At 52.7% G+C, this 22,203-nt stretch overlaps 1 protein-coding gene across 3 annotated transcripts in view; it reads left to right on the top strand.

The window, feature by feature from the left end:
• Nucleotides 1–672: 672 nt before the first annotated feature.
• The window catches only part of LOC119979727 (coiled-coil domain-containing protein 27-like), a 49,789-nt gene continuing 28,258 nt past the window's right edge, over nt 673–22,203 (top strand). Inside the window, exons 1-6 of one of the 3 annotated variants that reach the window (XM_038822309.1) lie at nt 673–844; nt 1,600–1,806; nt 5,106–5,154; nt 6,292–6,425; nt 7,363–7,524; nt 9,643–9,870. In XM_038822309.1, the coding sequence (XP_038678237.1) occupies nt 1,690–1,806; nt 5,106–5,154; nt 6,292–6,425; nt 7,363–7,524; nt 9,643–9,870 (690 nt within the window). In that variant the 5' untranslated portion in view covers nt 673–844; nt 1,600–1,689. Of the gene's footprint in view, nt 845–894; nt 1,322–1,599; nt 1,807–5,105; nt 5,155–6,291; nt 6,426–7,362; nt 7,525–9,642; nt 9,871–22,203 lie in introns of those variants that run through there. The other 2 variants (XM_038822308.1, XM_038822310.1) reach the window with 2 other exon arrangements.

Here is a 22,203-nt window from a genome sequence, read left to right on the forward strand (position 1 = left end):
TGTCTCTCCCTTTGACAGTCATGTGTAAGGTTGGGAATGGTCAGTTTGTTAACTTTACCTGGTGCTTGTCAACAAGTGTATGTTTGAACAAACTATTACATTAATAGCGCTGCGATGCGTGAACAGCTTGTTTCCCGTCTTTGATAACTTGTTTGAAGTCAAATGTTTGTGTAAAGCAGAGTAATTACATCTCCAGGGTACAAAGGAAGGTAAAGTCACCATAGTCCCAGATGACCAGAGGCTGCTTTCCCCTCTGAGGGGGGAGAGCTGACTGGTAGTAATTTAACCTGAGGGTCACCACACCTCAGGCGAGGGACATTGAAGGTAAATGTCACCTTAAATAAGCTGCAGAACAGCTCCAGGAAATGGGTTCCAGCAGAATAATGGCATTCCCTGGGATAGCTGTGTGGCAGGTCCCTCTGCTCCATGCATCAATATTGATTGAGGGACAATCAGGGTTGAAGGAATGTTCCCCTGCACCCAGCAGGGCGGTTCAGACACTGAGCCTCTCTGGGTGGCCTCTCTGCTGGAGGATTACACACCCTCACCTCCTCTCAAAATCATGGCAAAAGGAAGAGCGCAGGCGCACGGGCCTCTCATTCATGACCTGCCCAGGTTGCTGAGCAACAAAGTCTGGCCTCAATTTCCTTTATCTTCCTGACCTTGCGCCTGGAAGGAGTGAAGATAATTTCCTTATTGCAGTAGCTGAGGGCAGCTCCATCCAGCAATCCCTCCCTCCCTCCCTCCCACTCAGTCCGGGGACAGAAAGGTGCCCTTCAGCCCATCGACTAGAGCCTCCGGGATAGAAGCAGCCGGTGTTTTACACTAGGCAGGGATATTGCTGGTGAGTTGGAGGCTGCTTTAAAAAAAACTCTCTCCCAAATTTGAAATCAAAAATCGACATTTCCAGACATTTTATTCGCTTATCCACTCTCTGATGCTGAGGTCCGTGCATAGAATTAATGTCATTTGCATGAACCACCCACTGGATGGGAAAGCGGACATTAATGCACAACTTGCAGAATATTGACCACAATATCCTCAGAGGTTATTCGCCTGTGGTGATATGGATAAACCAATAGGGTAAGATTAGAAAAGCTCCCAGCAACTACAGTTTATCTGTGTGTGAAATCAGCGGATTTAGAGAAGAAAGCCATGCAGCATTCCAGTTCCTGGAATTACCACATGGGCTACAGGGCAAAGACTCAATTGGGATTGTCACTGGATTGACTGTCACTGGATCGAATTGGTGATGGGTCTTCACCTGGTTTTGCTTCCATGGGACTGGAGTTAGGAACGACTTTGTCCAATTTTATTGGAGGTAAATATTTAGTCACCTTCGAAGTGTTGGCATGTTATGTACAATTACAAAGAACACAGAAACAGATCATTCCACTCTTTGCTGGTGTTTACTCTGGGGAACCAAATTTATATTGACACAACTCAAACCGCTCTTCGGTAAAACAATTGGAGCACAAAACAATGAGCTCCTTCCTTCAATACAGGGGTACCCATCATATAAATTATTCACTGACTTTGCAAATAGAGCAGCTTGTTGAGACAATAAATGATTTATTGCTTCTGCACTTACAACCACAGATCTTCATTTGTGTCCAGAGATATTTTAGGCGAGGTTTGAGGCTGTGCAGTCCACCAACAAGAAAGGTCAGAGAAGGGGTCGTCCTGAAGATGAGAGGTTTTTCTGTTTTTCAAAGAAGTGACTATCAGACCCGGAAAGACTCGTCCAAATATAAATGTTTGAATCAAGATCAGAAAAAGCAAGACGCCGAACTTTCAGCTCAAAAGGTTTGTTGACGATATCAGCTTTTCTCAATCATACTGTGTTGCTTGTGATTTAACAAATGTTAAATAGAACAATTTGTCCATGATTCCTGATTTCTGCCCCGTTGTCGCAAATGTTAACTCATTGACAATTACACTTAGAATCACAGAATCCCTACAGTGCAGAAAGAGGCCATTTGACCCATCGAGTCTGCACTGACCCTCTGAAAGAACGCCCCACTCCCCCACCCTATCTCCATAACCCTACCTAACCCGCACATTCCTGGATACTTAGCGGCAATTTAGCAGGGCAAATCCACCTAATCTACAAATCTTTGGACTGTGGGAGGAAACCGGAGCACCCGGAGAAAACCCACGCAGACACGGGGAGAACGTGCAGACTCCACACAGACACAGCGCCGGCCCTAGGGTTGCTGGCGCCCCGGGCAAGCTGAACTTCAGCGCCCTTCGGGGGGGGGGGGGGGGGGGAGAGGGGCCGAGGGGGGGGGTGAGGGGGGGCGGGGCCGAGGGGGGCCGAGGGGGGGGCGGGGCCGGGACGGACGGAGGGGGGACGGAGGGGGTGGACGGAGGGAGGGGGGCGGACGGAGGGGGGGGAGCGGGCCGGAGGGGGGGGGGGCGGGCCGGAGGGGGGGGGGCGGCCGGAGGGGGGGGGGGCGCCCTGGGGGAGGGCGGCCACCGCACATGCGCTGGTTGGCACCGGCCCAACTGCGCATGCGCGGGACCCGAGTCTCTGGCGCCCCCTAGCACATGGCGCCCCGGGCGACTGCCCGAGTTGCCGGTACCTTGGGCCGGCCCTGCACAGACAGTCACCCAAGGCTGGAAATTAACCCGAGTCCCGGGAGCTGTGAGATAGCAGTACAAACCACTGTACCACCGTGTCATCCTTATAGAATATGTTTGGTCATGAAATCAAAGCCAGGCGAATGTTTGTTAATCTCATTCCTGCAAAGAAATAAACGGCAGTATTTTGTTGCTTTTGATGTAAAATTTCTTTTAAAAGTCAATCCCGTCACTGAGAGACGAATGATCTCATCTGGGCGCATTGTTCACTTTAACACTGGGGCCAACCACCAGGTGAGAGAGAGGGGTGGGGTGGGGAGACCTGTTAATATTTTAAGATTAGGAGTGAGGAAAGCAATTGGAAGGGTCCATAATTCCACTTGGTGAGCTTCACTGGATTCACACTAATGAGTTGTGCGTGCTGATGAATCAGCCAGAAATTCATAGAATTTACAGTGCAAAAGGAGGCCATTCGGCCCATCGAGTCTGCACCGGCTCTTGGAAAGAGCACCCCACCCAAGGTCAACACCTCCACCCTATCCCCATAACCCAGTCACCCCACCCAACACTAAGGGCAATTTTGCACACTAAGGGCAATTTAGCACGGCCAATCCACCTAACCTGCACATCTTTGGACTTGGAAATTGGACAATTTCCAGATGGAATCCTGTGTGAAATGAATTTCATGTAAAAAAGGTGCTCGGAAATGGGAACACAGTCTTGTTGCATCAGCTAAATGGGAATGTTCTCTCTGCCCCCTCCCCCAACCACCACCACCAATTTGGTCAAGGTTTTTAAAAATAAATTTAGAGTTCTTTTTTTTTTCCAATTAAGGGGCAATTTAGTGTGGCCAATCCACCTACCCTGCACATCTTTGCATTGTGGGGTTGAAACCCATGCTGAAGGATGTGCAAACTTCGCATGGATAGTGACCCGGAGCCAGGATCGAACCAGGTCCTCAGCGCCGTGGGGCAGCAGTGCTAACCACTGTGCCACCATGCCACCCTCAAGGGTTTTGTTGACTGATTTAGCCTCTCTAAGACAATGACATAGCTGAAATCGAAACAGAAAATGCTGGAAATACTCAGCAGGTCAGGCAGCATCTGTGGAGAGAAAAACAGGGTTTTTTAAAATAAATTTAGAGTACCCAATTATTTTTTCCCAATTAAGGGGCAATTTAACGTGGCCAATCCACCTACCCTGCACATCTTTGGGTTGTGGGGGCGAAACCCACACAGACACGGGGAGAATGTGCAAACTCCACACGGACAGTGACCCGGGGCCAGGATCGAACCTGGGTACCTCAGCACCGTGAGGCAACAGTGCTAACCACTGCGCCACCGTGCCGCCCTTAAAACAAATAATACAAAATGTGACAATTTGTTTTGGTCTGAAGAATTCTCAGCTGGAACAGAAAGGAAAACAAGAGCTTTCATCAACTACACTTTGTCTTTCCATCCCACTGAATTAAAAAAAATATTGAACCTGGGACCTCGGCGCCGTGAGGTAGCAGGGCTAACCCACTGCGCCACAGTGCTGCCCTCACGAGAAACAGAGTTAATGTTTCAGGTCAGTGACCTTTCCTGTAAACAACCTGAAATGTTAACTGAAAGGCTAAATGTGGGCATACAGGCTCGTAGTGTGCACCAGGGTGGGTTAGATATGGTGGACCAGATGGTCATCTGCTGTCTATTCTTTTTCCCATATCCATAACAGCAGGCGGTTCAAGGTGCTGTGCCACTGACCCTAGTCAGCCAATCGTGCTCTTTGTGTGAAGCACCAGTTGTAATTCGGGGGGTAAATGCAAAATACTGCAGATGCTGAAAATCTGAAACAAACAGAGCAAATACTGGATATACTCAGCAAATCCTGTGGCGAGAGAAGCAAGAGTTAGCATATTGAGTCCAAATGGCTGCTCTAGCTCTGAAGAAAAGTCAGAAGGAACTTGAAACATTAACTCTGTTACTCCTCCCACAGACTCTGCCAGACTTGCTGAGTGTCGGCAGCATTTCCTGTTATCATTCAGAGGCAAATGGACGTTTGGGATGGAGCACTCACCAAATTTGTTTTCATCCAAATTTGCTGTCCAAGAAAATAAATTCCCCTAATTTTACACTTTAAAAAAATCAATGGAATTTCAGACCAGCAAGGATAAGACGCCACTGAAATGGGTGAAGACAGTATAACTATCTGTCAAATCAATATGTTTGTGGAACGAGAAACCTTTGTGAGGGACAGTAAGAAGATGTCTGGGTGGGGAATATCTTCCAATGAGCAGTCAGATTGTTCTGTTAAATGACCTGATCCCATTGCTAAAGTTCCCAATTTCTGGTTGGCTCCACTGAGGTTTAATGAGTTAATTGTGCAGAACCAAATTTCATGAGTTGTCAGTGGAATGGTTATTGTCCCTTTCATGCACTCAAGATCAGTATTAACAGAAATCCTAATCCTATGCTTTCCTGAGCAGGCAAGAAGATTGATTGATCTCAGTAAGAAAATTCTGCTTTTTCTTTTTAATTCAGGATCGCAACAAAAGCAAGGTACCTCTAACCGAAGACAAAAGCACAAGTGGTAAGATTTCTCCATTGAAATGCTGTGGAATAATGATACAATGGGTGTGTTTAATGTTGCCTGCAGCAACACCTTCTCAGTCCACTGGCTCTGCCGACAGAAAAGCTGCCAGAGATTGCCTTGCCAGATTGGCCAGCCCAACCAGATCAGGCGGTGTTTAATTGAGTTGGCCATCAAGGTGAAAATCATCATCTCAAGATGACAGACAGGGCAATGCTTAGAGATCATATCATCTTGTGTGAGAGGAGAAAGGATTGTCTGATGTACCAAATCAGCAGATTGGGTCCTATGTTTAAAAGACTACCAGGATGGAAAGCTCTGCTCTCAGCCTGTTGCCAGCCATTCATGGAATTTTCATTCCTGATTCAGGAATTCCCAATGAAAACATTTCTCCTTTTCTCCCCTCTAATCCATTTGCCAATTTTGAATCATTGACTCTAGTTATTGATCTACCCATCACAGAGATTAGTTTTCCCTTAAAACCTTTATTGAAATCTCCCAGTATCTTGAAACCCTCCATTAGATGACATCTTAAATGTCTCTAATCCCAAGGAGAACTGTCCCAACTTCTCCTCATGTCTGAAGTCTCTCATCCCTGGTACCGTCCTGATCGACATCCCCGGTACCCTCGATAAGGTCATGACATCTTCCTGGTGACATAATTCCTGCACCAAGTCACTCACCAAATTTGTTGTAGCTGTAATGTGAGAATCTCACACTTTGATTGATTGATATTTATTGTCACATGTACCGAAGTACAGTGAAAAGTATTTTTCTGCAGCCAAGGGAACGTACCTACATAGTAGACAAAAAGAATAATCGACAGAGTACATTGACAAACAGTGATTGGTTACAGTGCGGAACAAGGGGCCAAACAAAGCAAATACATGAGCAAGAGTTACATCGTTAGTTACATTGCAACAACGGGACACTCAAAAATGTGAAAGTTAAAAGTTTTCTTCAGACTTGGTATGACTGAAAAGTAAGAATTCTAAAACCTGACATTGTGTTTCCTCAAAATGAGAGAGTCAACACTATCTTGTGTAGGGAAACGTGTGGAAATCTGAAAGACCTGAACTCAGCAAGGTGCCATTTTCCAGAGACACTGACCAATTCTCATTGATTCTTCTTCTGCAGCTTATTCATCCTTTGTCAGAAGTTCAACAGGTTGCCCAACCTCATCTCACATGGAGGATTCAGACGGCCTCTTAGACTATAAAAGCGGTGCCAGTGATGGTGTCCCTTGGTACGTTGCCATGCTACACGAAAAGGTACAAAGCACCATTGTGTAATTGTCAACATTTGCAGAGTGTTTATTATATTAGGTCCAGATTCATCTGGAGTTGTGAAAGAGAAGAATTGGTATTTGTGTTTACAATCTTTGTTTGGTGCCTAAAGGGGATTAGTGGTTTACATTTTCACCTTGGGGGAGTTGGCATTGGTCGAGGACGGGTGGGCAACATGCCAAGGAATTGCTGAGAACTTCATATCACGCAATCCCCGTTCCAAATGTACCCCGCTGACTGAGCAAAAGTTATAATGTGTGATTATTATACAAAATGCATTGTTGACCCTCAGTCTGTAATAGGTTCCAGTTGACCGAAAACATCCCATCATGCCTGCAGTTGGTCATTTTACCACAAACAGGGCCTTATCGCTGCACCATTTCCAAACTATTCTCATGAGATGGTTTGATTTCACCTGGATAAAATTGGGGGTGAAGGGCAGGGCCAGCCTGAGTGGGTGATATTTGAAGTTAAAAAGCAATCTACTGGTTTTCCAGGTATGGTAAAAAAAATGTTCAAGCCAGTGAGAGAGCAAGAAACTTAAATAATTAGAGGGGTGGAATGTTAATGTGAGCGAGACGTGTGGGTTTGAGTGCAGTTTCACAGTTAATAGGACTGGTGGAAAGACCAGCTCGAAGTTGAGCTTTATTGTGGCCGGGGAAGTTCTGGGAGTCCGATGCATTCCCAGGAACAAGTTTGCAATTTAAATGTTAATGGGGTTTGGCAATGTCTGATTTAACTGCTTTGTGGGTTTTAGTAGTGGGTGGCTGCTGAGCCAGAAGCCAGGGCTTGTCAGTCAGCCTGTCAGCCAGGTGAGGAACTGGTCAAATACCGCATGCTGTGGAACTAAATCCCAACTTCCTATCTGAAAGTTTTGCCGGGCTGTCTCATCAACAAAATCTGCTTCTTTAAATGGAAACAGGAGAAATGTGTCTTGATATTGGAAGATAAGGTGAAGATCCTCTCTCAGTTTGAGGCAGAATCCAAGAGGAAGGATGGTATAATTGAAAATCTCCAAAAAGCAGTGATTGAATTAACGGAAGAGCTGAATAAAAGCAGCGACGGTAACACTATAAAAACACAGGTGAGAAACTGAAGTTCGCAACAAGACCCAAAATGAATGCTTTTGCTCACAAATATTAATAGAAGGAGTGGCACGGTGGCGCAGTGGTTAGCACTTGTGCCTATAGTGCTGAGGTCCCAGATTCGATCCCGGCTCTGGGTCACTGTCCGTGTGGAGTTTGCACAGTTTCCGCATGTCTGCGTGGGTTTCACCCCCACAACCCAAAGATGTGCAGGTTAGGTGGATTGGCCACGCTAAATTGTCCCTTAATTGGAAAATAAAATAATTGGGTACTCGGAACCTATTCTCCGCCCAAACACGTTTCACGATTTCGGCGAAAGGCAATGGACAATCCCGCCCCTGGTCTTTACTCCTCGACAAGGAACACTCCCCTGGGCCCCCACCTTCCTCCCATTGGCCAGGGTTCACACGCTCCCACATGATAGGTCCCGGACAGGTCATGAGGCCGGCAAACAATTGCCACTTAAAGGGGTCATGCTACGACACCTCGAAATACATCATGTTGTTTCAGAAAAGGCAACAGTAAGTAGACAACTTTGTGAGTGAGTTTGACAACTCGCACATTCATTTTGGTCTCCCAAATTAGCATGAATGTAAATAAAGTATTTTGTTGCAATGTGTCAGAACCTGTCAGGATTAATAGTCCATTTAGGCATAATACTCTCATAGATCATTGAATTTATAGTGCGGAAGGAGGCCATTCGGCCCATCGAATGCTTGTAATGCAGAACAAGGCCAGCAGCGCAGGTTCAATTCCCGTACCGGCCTCCCTGAACAGGCGCCGGAACGTGGCGACTAGGAGCTTTTCACAGTAACTTCATTGATGCCTACTCGTGAAAATAAGCGATTATTATTATTAAAATCGCGATTTTACCTTACTTTTGTAAAGTGTTTTAGTGACAGAAATCAATCCCACAGTGGGGCAGCACGGTCACACAGTGGTTAGCACTGTTGCCTCACAGCGCTAGAGTCTCAGGGTCGATTCCCGGCCTGGGTCACTGTCTGTGCGGAGTCTGCACGTTCTCCCCGTGCCTGCGTGGGTTTCCTCCGGTTTTCTCCCACAAATCCTGAAAGACGTGCTGTTAGGTGAATTGGACATTCTGAATTCTCCCTCTGTGACCCGATCAGGCGCCGGAATTGGGGATTTTCACAGTAACTTCATTGCAGTGTTAATGTAAGCCTACTTGTGACAATAAAGATTCTTTTTTTTTTAATTCTTCTCTATTTTGTGGCTACAGAAGGTAATTAAATGGCTACCTCGGTTAAAATTGATCCGGTATGCCCCAAATGTCATCCAGTGCAAAGAGTTGTTAGTGACCCAGGGGTGGAATTTTGGGGTTGGGGTGTGCTGTTCAAAAGTCGATTGAATTCGGCAGCATTGGAAAATTGTGCCTGCAGGACGTGATGAACATTCCCAGGTCCAGGAGACCCACTGAGGGATCTCTAAATCCTGGGCCAGCTACTGCAAAGTCTCACATTGAACCGCTACAGTGCAGAAGGAGGCCATTCGGCCCACCGAGTCTGCACTGACCCTTCGAAAGACCACCCTATTCAGGCCCAATCCCCGCCCTATTCCTGCAACCCCACCTTAAGGGACAATATATCATGGCCAATCCACCTAACCTGCACGTCGTTAGACTGTGGGAAGAAACCGGAGCACCCGGAGGAAACCTACGCAGACGCAAGGATAAAGTGCAAACTCCACACAGACAGTAACTCAAGCCAGGAATAGAACCCGGGACCCTGGCGCTGTGAGGCAGCAGTGCTACCCACTGTGCTACCGTGCTGCCCCTCACTCTAAAGCTTTTCATCCCCCGTACACAGAGGGACTGAGAACTGTACCAAGGTCCTTGGGGCTGTATGCTCAACAGAATGTATGACATGAAATGTACATTTTAAATATAACTTGTTTTTGCAATTTGAGTGGGGCACCTCAGAGTGCCTTAAGCCATCATTAGCAAAAATTCAACTGCTTTATAGTGAATGCCAAATTTGAATTGTTATGTATTTACACATTTTTGTGCAAAAACAAGGAAGGTAAATTCCAGTCGGTACGTCAGACTTGATGATTTGTAAATGGATTCAGTTCTATTTGTGTTTAATCCACTGCTGTTTCAGGCACAGAGCATCATGATGATGCAAGGAGAGATCAACAAACTGAAACAGATGGAAGGTGACAATAAACGCAACGAAGGCATCATCGCCAAATTGAGGGATGAGGTGTGGCAACAGGGACTACAGATCAGCCACCTGAGATTTGAGAGCTCCATCAGCATCTCCAACACGACGCTGGGCGAGAGCTTCAGCATAATTCCAAAGGATTATGTTTGGGAATCTAAAACTGAGGTAAATAATATTAAATACAGGAGTTGGGACATCTTGTTGAAGGTGTACAAGACATTGCTAAGACTACGCATGGAGTACTGTGTTCAGTTCTGGTCACCCTATTATAGGAGGGATATTGTTAAACTAGAAAGAGTGCAGAAGGGATTTACGAGGACGCTACCAGGAGCTATAAGGAGAGGCTGGATAGGCTGGGACTTTTTTCCCTGGAGCGTAGGAGGCTGAGGGGTGATCTTCTCGAGGGCTACAAAATAATGAGGGGTGGAGATAAGGTAGATAGTCAACATCTTTTCCCAAAGGTAGAGGAGTCTAGAACTAGAGGGCACAGGTTTAAGGTGGGAGGGGAGAGATACAAAAGAGACCAGAGGGGAAATTTCTTCACACAGAGGGTGATGAGCATCTGGAACGAGCTGCCAGAGGCAGTGGTAGAGGCGGGTATGATCTTGTTCTTTAAAAAGCAGTTAGACAGTTACATGGGCAGGGTGGGTATAGAGGGGTATGGGCCAAATGAGGGCAAGTGGGACTAGCTTAGTGATAGAAACTGGGCAGCATGGACAAGCTGGGCCGAAGGGCCTGTTTCCATGCTGTGAACATCTATAACTCTACTTTCTGCAAACTCATGCCTTTCGCTAGGATCGTGCTTAAAATACAGTTGAACAAAAACGTTCTGGTGATTATAGAACGCAATGGGAGTAATTAATATTAATATAATGCACAGAAAGTGTAAAATTAGTCATATTAGCAATCCGAGGTGACAGTAGTTCATAACGGCGCTAGTGGCCCAGACACCGATTTGTAGCTGACGCGGGCAAGGTGCCATCTCCCCTGGAGACAGGGTTCCGGATCAGGGGCGAAATTCTACGACCCCACGCAGGGTCGGAGAATCGGCCGGCGGCGGCGTTATTCCCGCTCCCGCCGGGTTTTTAATTCTCCGAGCGGCCAAAAACCGGCGCTGTGCAAATCCCGCCGGCAGCCTCTGAAAACAGCTGGCGCCGGCGGGATGTCATTGATTTTTAACAGACAGACATTTTCCGGCCCGGATGGGCTGAATTCCCGCCGACGTGGCCACAGGTCACATCGGCGAAAAACAGAGCAGCTTAAAAACGGCGTCAACCATTGATGATGGTTGACGCCGTTCAGTGACCTAGGGCGAGGGGGGGGATAGCGTCGTTGGAGAGGGGTGGATTGGGGGGGGGGGGTTGCGGCATTTGGGGGGGTTGGGGGGGTTGATGGGTTTGGGGGGGGTTGGGGGGGTTGCGGCGTTTGGGGGGGTTGCGGCGTTTGGGGGGGTTGCGGCGTTTGGAGGGGGGGTTGCGGCGTTTGGAGGGGGGGCGGCGTTGGAGGGGGGTAGGGGTGGTGGGGAGGGGGGTAGGGGTGGTGGGGAGGGGGGTGGGGTGGTGGGGAGGGGGGTTGGGGAGGGGGGTAGGGGGGTTGGGGAGGGGGGTAGGGGTGGTGGGGAGGGGGGTAGGGGTGGTGGAGGGGGGTAGGGGTGGTGAGGGGGGTAGGGGCGTTGGAGGGGGTAGGGGTGGTGAGGGGGCAGGGGCGTTGGAGGGGGGTAGGGGCATTGGAGGGGGGTAGGGGTGGTGAGGGGGGGGTTGGGGTAGGGGGCAGCGGCGTGCAGAGGGGGGGCGACGGTGCGTTGGCCCCGGGCATCCGTCGCCCCCCCCTCTGCACGCCGCTGCCGCCTACCCCAACCCCCCCTCACCACCCCTACCCCATCCAACGCCCTTACCCCCCTCCCCACCACCCCTACCCCCCTCCAACGCCGCCCCCCTCCTCTCTCTCAACACCGGTACCCCCCCTCCTCTCAACGCAGGTACCCCCCCCCCTCTCCTCTCAACGCTAGTACCCCCCCCTCTCCTCTCAACGCAGGTACCCCCCCATCTCCTCTCAACGCAGGTACCCCCCCCTCTCTCCTCTCCTCTCAACTCAACGCCGCAACCCCCCCTCTCCTCTCCTCTCCTCTCAACTCAACGCCGCAACCCCCCCTCTCCTCTCCTCTCAACTCAACGCCGCAAATCCCCCCCCCCACCAAACGCCGGGACTCGCCACTTCGGCAGCGGGTGAATCTGACGCGTATCGCGTCAGCCCGCTGCTGGCCCTTTCGGGAACGGAGATTAACGGCTTAAATGAAGACCCCGACGCCGGAGTCATCCGCCCTGCTTTGTCCCGCCGGAAATGGGCGTCACGTCGGTCCGCGGAGAATTTCGCCCCAGGATAGTGGAACTAGGGGGAGGGGAGTGAGCCGGCTGGATCCCCTGCACTTGTAGGAAAGTGGAGGCCAGGAGTTTGCGTCGGAAACAGTTCAGAAAACAGAGGAGGAAGAAGCTGTGGTCGGGGTGGAATTGCAGGGGAGTGATTGAATTGTGGAAGACGGCCTAGCGAGTTTGAAGATTGGCGGGGCTGGATTTTCAGTTGCAAAGGGGCATTCACACCATTTGAAGATTCCGGTTCTGGTGTTGCAATCTCGTCTGCAATGCAGTCGCTGGTCCCATCACACTCTGGAGGCAGTCCCATCCCTCCCCTCTCCTGGTTACGCTCGGTCTCACTAATTGGGCATCAAGCTTCCCTCCTGGCCAATTAGGGCATTTACATTTTTTAATGCTGTCGCATGCCCGATGCAGTTACGGCACAATGTGGGGCCCAGTAACCCATAGAATCCCTACAGTGCAGAAGGAGGCCTTTCGGCCCATCGAGTCTGCATCAACCCCTCAAAATACGTTCCCCAATCGGAAACCGTGGCTCAATCGCGAGATTGATTCCTTACTGAAGGACAGATCAGAGGCGTTCAAGTTAGACGACCCTGACCTACAACATAGAACATAGAAAAATACAGCACAGAACAGGCCCTTCGGCCCACGATGTTGTGCCGAATCTTTCTCCCAGATTAAGAACAAATTAATCTACACCTATACAAGAAATCCAGGTATGACCTCCGCAAAGCCATCCGAGATGCCAAGAATGAATATCAAACCAAGCTAGAGTCACAGACAGACTCTCGGCGGTTGTGGCAAGGACTAAACAACATAACGGGCTACAAAGCGAAGCCGAGCAGTATCTCTGGCAGCAGGGCACCCCTCCCCGATGAACTTAATGCATTCTATGCTCGGTTCGAGCAGGTAACCAACAATCCGCTATCGAGTGCCCCAGCAACCCATAATTCACCCATACCCACCATCACAGTTTCCGAAGTCAGATCGGCCTTCCTGAAAGTGAACCCGCGGAAGGTGACGGGCCCGGACGGGATCCCTGGACGTGCACACAGAGCCTGCGTGGACCAGCTGGCAGAGGTATTCACAGACATCTTTAACCTGTCCCTACTCCACTCCGAGGTCCCCACCTGCTTCAAGAAGACCACCATCATACCGGTACCAAAGAAGAACCAGGCAACATGCCTCAATGAGGTACCGCCCGGTGGCCCTGACTTCAGTAGTAATGAAGTGCTTCGAGAGGTTGATCATGAAGTCCATCACCTCCATACTCCCAGAACACTTTGATCCACTGCAATTCGCATACCGTCACAACCGGTCCATAGCAAATGCCATTTCCCTGGCCCTACACTCATCCCTAGAGCATCTCGACATCAAGGACTCCTACATCAGACTCTTATTTATTGACTACAGCTCCGCCTTCAACACCATAATCCCAGCCAAGCTCATATCAAAGCTCCAACACCTAGGACTTGGCTCCTCACTCTGCAACTGGAGCCTCGACTTTCTGACCAACAGACCACAATCAGTAAGAATGAATACCAACACCTCCTCCACAATAGCCCTCAATACCGGGGCCCCACAAGGCTGCGTACTTAGCCCCCTGCTCTACTCCCTGTACACACACGACTGCGTGGCAAAATTTGGTTCCAACTCCATCTACAGATTTGCTGACGATAGGACCATAGTGGGCCAGATCTCGAATAACGATGAGTCAGAATACAGGAGAGAGATAGAGAACCTAGTGGAATGCTGGTCATCGACTTCAGGAAGCAAAGTACTGTACACACCCCTGTCAGAATCAACGGGGCCGAGGTGGAGATGGTTAGTTTCAAATTCCCAGGGGTACACATCACCAAAAATCTGTCCTGGTTCACCCACGTCGACGCTACCACCAAGAAAGCACAACAGTGCCTATACTTCCTCAGGAAACTAAGGAAATTTGGCATGTCCACATTAACCCTTACCAACTTTTACAGATGCACCATAGAAAGCATCCTATCTGGCTGCATCACAGCCTGGTATGGCAACTGCTCGGCCCAGGACCGCAAGTCACAAACACAGCCCAGTCCATCACACAAACCTGCCTTCCATCCATTGACTCCAGCTACACCTCCTGCTGCCTGGGGAAAGCGGGCAGCATAATCAAAGACCCCTCCCACCCGGCTTACTCACTCTTCCAACTTCTTCCATCAGGCAGGAGATACAGAAATCTGAGCACATGCACGAACAGACTCAAAAACAGCTTCTTCCCCACTGTCACCAGACTCCTAAACAAACCTCTTATGGATTGGCCTCATTAACACTACACCCTGTATGCTTCATCCGATGCCAATGTTTATGTAGTTACATTGTATACCTTGTGTTGCCCTATTATGTATTTTCTTTCTTCCCTTTTCTTCCCATGTACTTACTGATCTGTTGAGCTGCTGGCAGAAAAATACTTTTCACTGTACCTCGATACACGTGACAATAAACAAATCCAATCCAATCCAATAGCAACCCACCCAGGCCCACTGCCTTGCTCTATCCCCATAACCCCACCTAAACCTCAGACCCGAAGGGCAATGTAGCATGGCCAATCCACCTAACCTGCACAATTTTGGTGGGAGGAAACCGGAGCACCCGGAGGAAACCCACGCAGACACGGGGAGAACGTGCAGACTCCACACAGTCACCCAAGGCCATAATCAAACCCAGTTTCTGGTGCTGTAAGGCAGCAGTGCTAACCACTGTACCATTGTTCTGCCTATGACCTAGTTGTCAGATTCACAACAAGTTTGGAAATCAAGCACATGAGGTGTGGGCTCAGGTAGGGTGCTCTTTCCAAGGGCCGTGCATACTCGATGGACCGAATGGCCTCCTTCTGTACTCTATGAGATGGAAAGTGAGGTCTCGGAGGTGCTGATCACAATTGTAGAAAGTGGTGCAGACGCTCAGTCAAGGGTCATGCAAACGACTTCCGGTGGCGGCCATGGAGTGAATGGTCACCCATTTAGGGACTCATGGTGAATTTTGTCAGTCCTTGTCCACCCCTATAGGGGTCTTTTTGAGGGCGATAGGTGTGTGAGTGCCCAGGGTAGTTGTGCGGTAGTTGGGGTAGGAGTACGGGGAGCAGGCAGGCAGGATGCTGGCCCATCAGTTGAGGAAGCAGGCAGCGGCTAGGGAGATTGGTAGGGTGAGGGACAACGTGGGTAACTTGGTGATGGATCCGGAGGGGGTGAATGGGGTAATTGAGGCCTTCTAAGGAGGCTTTATGAGTCGGAGCCCCCGTGGGGGGGGGAGGAGGGGTTGGGGCAGTTCCTGGATGGGCTGGAGTTTCTCAGACAGGTTTTGTGAAGGAAAGGCAGATGCCGGCAAATACCCGGATGTTACTTCACATGATTATAATGGAAAGTCCAGTGGCGGCCATGATGTGAGTGGGCGCACATTTGGCAGCTTCCACTTGTGACGGTGTTTTTGGGCCTTTCCCCTGATTAACAGGTGAATGTTTTGATGAGAAAAGCTGCCAGGATGGTGGATCGATTCGTGGTTTTAGGAGTGGTTTTATACGAATGGAGCTGTCGGAGGAGAAACTTTTCCTGCGACACAGGGGGAGATTACGGAGGGCAAGGAGTCAGCCCTGCCTTCTCAATGGTCTATGGAGCAGCTGGTGGACTTACTTCTTGAACAAGACGTTCACCCAGCAGAGGAAGGAATCTCTGGAGGATCTGGCGAAGATGGTGGATCCGCTTAAGGCGGGGATCGACCGCATGGAGCTGAGGTTGGAGACTCACACACAGGCGATCCAGAAGGTGGAGGAGATGGGGGGGGCAGCACGATGCAGCTCACATCATTGGTGTGGTAGTCACCACTGTTGTATATATCACATACATGAGATGTAGTACGGTAAGGCTCCTGTACTACAGGTACGGGGGTAGAACCCTGCCTGCTGGCTCCGCCCAGTAGGCGGAGTATAAATGTGTGGGCTCACCGAGCTGCAGCCATTTCGGCAGCAGCTGCAGGAGGCTCCACATCTCTGCGTAATAAAGCCTCAATTACACTCTACTCTTGTCTCGTCGTAATTGATAGTGCATCAATTTATTAAGCAGAGATTTTAAAATGATGGACCTCCGCATCAAGCCTGATTGCCTGCAGCTACACCCTCAAGCAGACAACGCCAAGTCAGCCTTCGCACATTGGCTAGCTTTGAAGCCTACATCGGATCTGCGACAGAACCACCCCCAGAGGCACAGAAGTTCCAGATCCTGTACACACGGCTAAGCTCCGATATCTTTCCCCTCAACCGGGCCCCCCCCACCTACGCTGAGGCCATGTCACTACTGAAAGAAAAGTACACCCAGCAGACCAACAAACACCAGGCACCTCCTGTCCACGCGGCATTAACTCCCTGGTGAGTCTGTGGAAGATTTCTGGTGTGCCCTGCACACTATGGCGAGGGACTGCGATTGCCAGGCCGTTTGGCCGTTGAACATTCCGAACTCCTAATCAGCGACGCTTTCATTATGGGTATAGGGTTGGCGTACATCCGCCAGCGCTACCCTCGTCCTCGCGGCAACCAAGAAACTCGCGATCTCACTAACAGTCGCCTCCCGTAATGTACAAGCGTATGGCCCCTGACCGCACGGCGCCCCTCTCCTGGACATCGTGGACCCCACCAGCAAACAGCCCATCATTCACCCCACCAGCAAACAGCCCATCATTCACCCCACCAGCAACCGCCCCATCATTCACCCCACCAGCAAACAGCCCATCATTCACCCCACCAGCAACCTCCCCATCATTCACCCCACCAGCGACCCCGCCCCATCATTCACCCCACCAGCAAACAGCCCCATCATTCACCCCACCAGCAACCACCCCATCATTCACCCCACCAGCAACCTCCCCATCATTCACCCCACCAGCAACCTCCCCATCATTCACCCCACCAGCAACCACCCCATCATTCACCCCACCAGCAACCGCCCCATCATTCACCCCACCAGCAACCTCCCCATCATTCACCCCACCAGCAACCTCCCCATCATTCACCCCACCAGCAACCTCCCCATCATTCACCCCACCAGCAAACAGCCCCATCATTCACCCCACCAGCAACCTCCCCATCATTCACCCCACCAGCAACCTCCCCATCATTCACCCCACCAGCAACAGCCCCATCATTCACCCCACCAGCGACTGCCCCATCATTCACCCCACCCAGCAACCACCCCATCATTCACCCCACCAGCAACCTCCCCATCATTCACCCCACCAGCAACCTCCCCATCATTCACCCCACCAGCAAACAGCCCCATCATTCACCCCACCAGCAACCTCCCCATCATTCACCCCACCAGCAAACAGCCCCATCATTCACCCCACCAGCAACCTCCCCATCATTCACCCCACCAGCAACCTCCCCATCATTCACCCCACCAGCAACCTCCCCATCATTCACCCCACCAGCAAACAGCCCCATCATTCACCCCACCAGCAACCCCGCCCCATCAATCACCCCACCCAGCAACCGCCCCATCATTCACCCCACCAGCAACAGCCCCATCATTCACCCCACCAGCGATCGCCCCATCATTCACCCCACCAGCAACCTCCCCATCATTCACCCCACCCAGCAAACAGCCCCATCATTCACCCCACCAGCGATCGCCCCATCATTCACCCCACCAGCAAACAGCCCCATCATTCACCCCACCCAGCAACCGCCCCATCATTCACCCCACCCAGCAACCGCCCCATCATTCACCCCACCAGCGGCCGCCCCATCATTCACCCCACCAGCAAACAGCCCCATCATTCACCCCACCCAGCAACCGCCCCATCATTCACCCCACCAGCAACCTCCCCATCATTCACCCCACCAGCGGCCGCCCCATCATTCACCCCACCCAGCAACAGCCCCATCATTCACCCCACCAGCAACCGCCCCATCATTCACCCCACCAGCTACCACCCCATCATTCACCCCACCCAGCAAACAGCCCATCATTCACCCCACCAGCAACCGCCCCATCATTCACCCCACCAGCAAACAGCCCCATCATTCACCCCACCAGCGACCGCCCCATCATTCACCCCACCAGCGACCCCGCCCCATCATTCACCCCACCAGCAACAGCCCCATCATTCACCCCACCAGCGACCGCCCCATCATTCACCCCACCAGCGACCCCGCCCCATCATTCACCCCACCAGCAAACAGCCCCATCATTCACCCCACCAGCAACCCCGCCCCATCATTCACCCCACCAGCAAACAGCCCCATCATTCACCCCACCAGCAACCTCCCCATCATTCACCCCACCAGCAAACAGCCCCATCATTCACCCCACCCAGCGGCCGCCCCATCATTCACCCCACCAGCAACCTCCCCATCATTCACCCCACCAGCAACCCCGCCCCATCATTCACCCCACCAGCAACAGCCCCATCATTCACCCCACCAGCGACCCCGCCCCATCATTCACCCCACCAGCAACAGCCCCATCATTCACCCCACCAGCGATCGCCCCATCATTCACCCCACCAGCAACAGCCCCATCATTCACCCCACCAGCAACCGCCCCATCATTCACCCCACCAGCGGCCGCCCCATCATTCACCCCACCCAGCAACCGCCCCATCATTCACCCCACCCAGCGGCCGCCCCATCATTTACCCCACCCAGCAAACAGCCCCATCATTCACCCCACCAGCAACCGCCCCATCATTCACCCCACCAGCAAACAGCCCCATCATTCACCCCACCAGCAACCTCCCCATCATTCACCCCACCCAGCAACAGCCCATCATTCACCCCACCCAGCAAACAGCCCCATCATTCACCCCACCCAGCAACCGCCCCATCATTCACCCCACCAGCGACCCCGCCCCATCATTCACCCCACCAGCGACCCCGCCCCATCATTCACCCCACCAGCGACTGCCCCATCATTCACCCCACCAGCGACCGCCCCATCATTCACCCCACCAGCGACCCGCCCCATCATTCACCCCACCAGCAAACAGCCCCATCATTCACCCCACCAGCAACCTCCCCATCATTCACCCCACCCAGCAACCGCCCCATCATTCACCCCACCCAGCGGCCGCCCCATCATTCACCCCACCAGCAACCTCCCCATCATTCACCCCACCGGCAACCTCCCCATCATTCACCCCACCAGCAACAGCCCCATCATTCACCCCACCCAGCAACAGCCCCATCATTCACCCCACCAGCGACCGCCCCATCATTCACCCCACCAGCAAACAGCCCATCATTCACCCCACCAGCAACCTCCCCATCATTCACCCCACCAGCAACAGCCCCATCATTCACCCCACCCAGCAACAGCCCCATCATTCACCCCACCAGCAACCTCCCCATCATTCACCCCACCCAGCAACCGCCCCATCATTCACCCCACCCAGCAACAGCCCCATCATTCACCCCACCAGCGATCACCCCATCATTCACCCCACCAGCAAACAGCCCCATCATTCACCCCACCCAGCAACCGCCCCATCATTCACCCCACCAGCGGCCGCCCCATCATTCACCCCAGCCAGCAACAGCCCCATCATTCACCCCACCAGCAAACAGCCCGATCATTCACCCCACCCAGCAACCTCCCCATCATTCACCCCACCAGCGGCCGCCCCATCATTCACCCCACCCAGCAACCGCCCCATCATTCACCCCACCAGCGGCCGCCCCATCATTCACCCCACCCAGCAACCGCCCCATCATTCACCCCACCCAGCGGCCGCCCCATCATTCACCCCACCCAGCAACAGCCCCATCATTCACCCCACCAGCAACCTCCCCATCATTCACCCCACCAGCGGCCGCCCCATCATTCACCCCACCCAGCAACCGCCCCATCATTCACCCCACCCAGCAACCGCCCCATCATTCACCCCACCAGCAAACAGCCCATCATTCACCCCACCAGCGACCCCGCCCCATCATTCACCCCACCAGCAACCTCCCCATCATTCACCCCACCCAGCAAACAGCCCCACCATTCACCCCACCAGCAACCTCCCCATCATTCACCCCACCCAGCAACCGCCCCATCATTCACCCCACCAGCGGCCGCCCCATCATTCACCCCACCAGCAACCTCCCCATCATTCACCCCACCAGCAACCGCCCCATCATTCACCCCACCAGCAACCGCCCCATCATTCACCCCACCAGCGACCGCCCCATCATTCACCCCACCCAGCAACCGCCCCATCATTCACCCCACCAGCAACAGCCCCATCATTCACCCCACCCAGAAACAGCCCCATCATTCACCCCACCCAGCAACCGCCCCATCATTCACCCCACCCAGCAACCGCCCCATCATTCACCCCACCAGCAACAGCCCCATCATTCACCCCACCCAGCAACCGCCCCATCATTCACCCCACCAGCGACCCCTCCCCATCATTCACCCCACCAGCAACCACCCCATCATTCACCCCACCAGCGGCCGCCCCATCATTCACCCCACCAGCAACCGCCCCATCATTCACCTCACCAGCGACCGCCCCATCATTCACCCCACCCAGCAACCCCGCCCCATCATTCACCCCACCAGCGACTGCCCCATCATTCACCCCACCAGCAACCCCGCCCCATCATTCACCCCACCCAGCGGCCGCCCCATCATTCACCCCACCAGCAACTGCCCCATCATTCACCCCACCAGCAAACAGCCCCATCATTCACCCCACCCAGCAACAGCCCCATCATTCACCCCACCAGCGGCCGCCCCATCATTCACCCCACCAGCAACCGCCCCATCATTCACCCCACCAGCAACCAGCCCCATCATTCACCCCACCAGCAACAGCCCCATCATTCACCCCACCAGCAACCGCCCCATCATTCACCCCACCAGCGACTGCCCCATCATTCACCCCACCAGCAACAGCCCCATCATTCACCCCACCAGCGACCGCCCCATCATTCACCCCACCAGCAATCCCGCCCCATCATTCACCCCACCAGCAACAGCCCCATCATTCACCCCACCAGCAACCCCGCCCCATCATTCACCCCACCCAGCAACAGCCCCATCATTCACCCCACCAGCAATCCCGCCCCATCATTCACCCCACCAGCAACAGCCCCATCATTCACCCCACCAGCAACCCCGCCCCATCATTCACCCCACCAGCAACCGCCCTCAGCCAACCCCAGGCCTGCGCCGCGCAGCAGACAGCCAACCCCAGGGGACCCAAGTGCTACTTCTGTGGACAGAGAAAGCAGCCCCGGCAGCGCTGCCCGGCGCGGAGCGCACTCTGTAAGGCCTGCGGGAAGAAAGAACATTTTGCTGCTGTGTGCCAGACCCGCTCGATCGCCGCTGTAACCAGGCCCATTGTTCCTGCACCACCCATGTGCGACCCGTGGGCGTCGCCATCTTTAACGCCGACCGCCACATGCGCCCCAGGGGCACCGCCATCTTCTCCGCCTCAGGACCCTTGCTCGTCGGGCACCTCATCGGGCCGCTCGTCGCCTGCAACCTCCGCCGACCAGCCAGGGGCCTTCCAACACCAGCTACAGCTCGCCTCCATCACGATCGACCAGTCCCGGCCGCACAACCTCGCATCTGCGTTGATGACGGTAAAGGTTGATGGGCACAAGACATCATGCCTTCTTGACTCTGGAAGCACGGAGAGCTTCATCCACCCCGATACGGTAAGACGCTGCTCCCTCGCGGTACACCCCATCACACAATGAATATCCCTGGCCGCCGGATCCCACTCCGTAGCGATCCGGGGGTACTGCACCGCCATCCTCACCATCCAGGGTGTACAGTTCAGCGGCTTCCGGCTCAACATCCTCCCCAACCTCTGTGCTGCCTTGCTATTCAGCCTGGACTTCCAGTGCAACCTCCAAAGTCTCACTCTGAAATTCTGCGGGCCCCTACCACCCCTTACTGTATGTGGCCTCGCAACCCTTAAGGCTGACCCGCCTTCACTGTTTGCAAACCTCACCCCGGATTACAAATATGTCGCCACCAAGAGCAGACAGTACAGCGCCCAGGACAGGACCTTCATCAGGTCTGAGGTCCCGCTCCTGCGGGAAGGTATTGTTGTGGCCAGCAACAGCCCCTGGAGAGCCCAAGTGGTAGTTGTGAAAACT

This window comes from Scyliorhinus canicula, chromosome 16, assembly GCF_902713615.1.
Source record: "Scyliorhinus canicula chromosome 16, sScyCan1.1, whole genome shotgun sequence".
In the NCBI taxonomy this organism is placed as follows: Eukaryota; Metazoa; Chordata; class Chondrichthyes; order Carcharhiniformes; family Scyliorhinidae; genus Scyliorhinus; species Scyliorhinus canicula.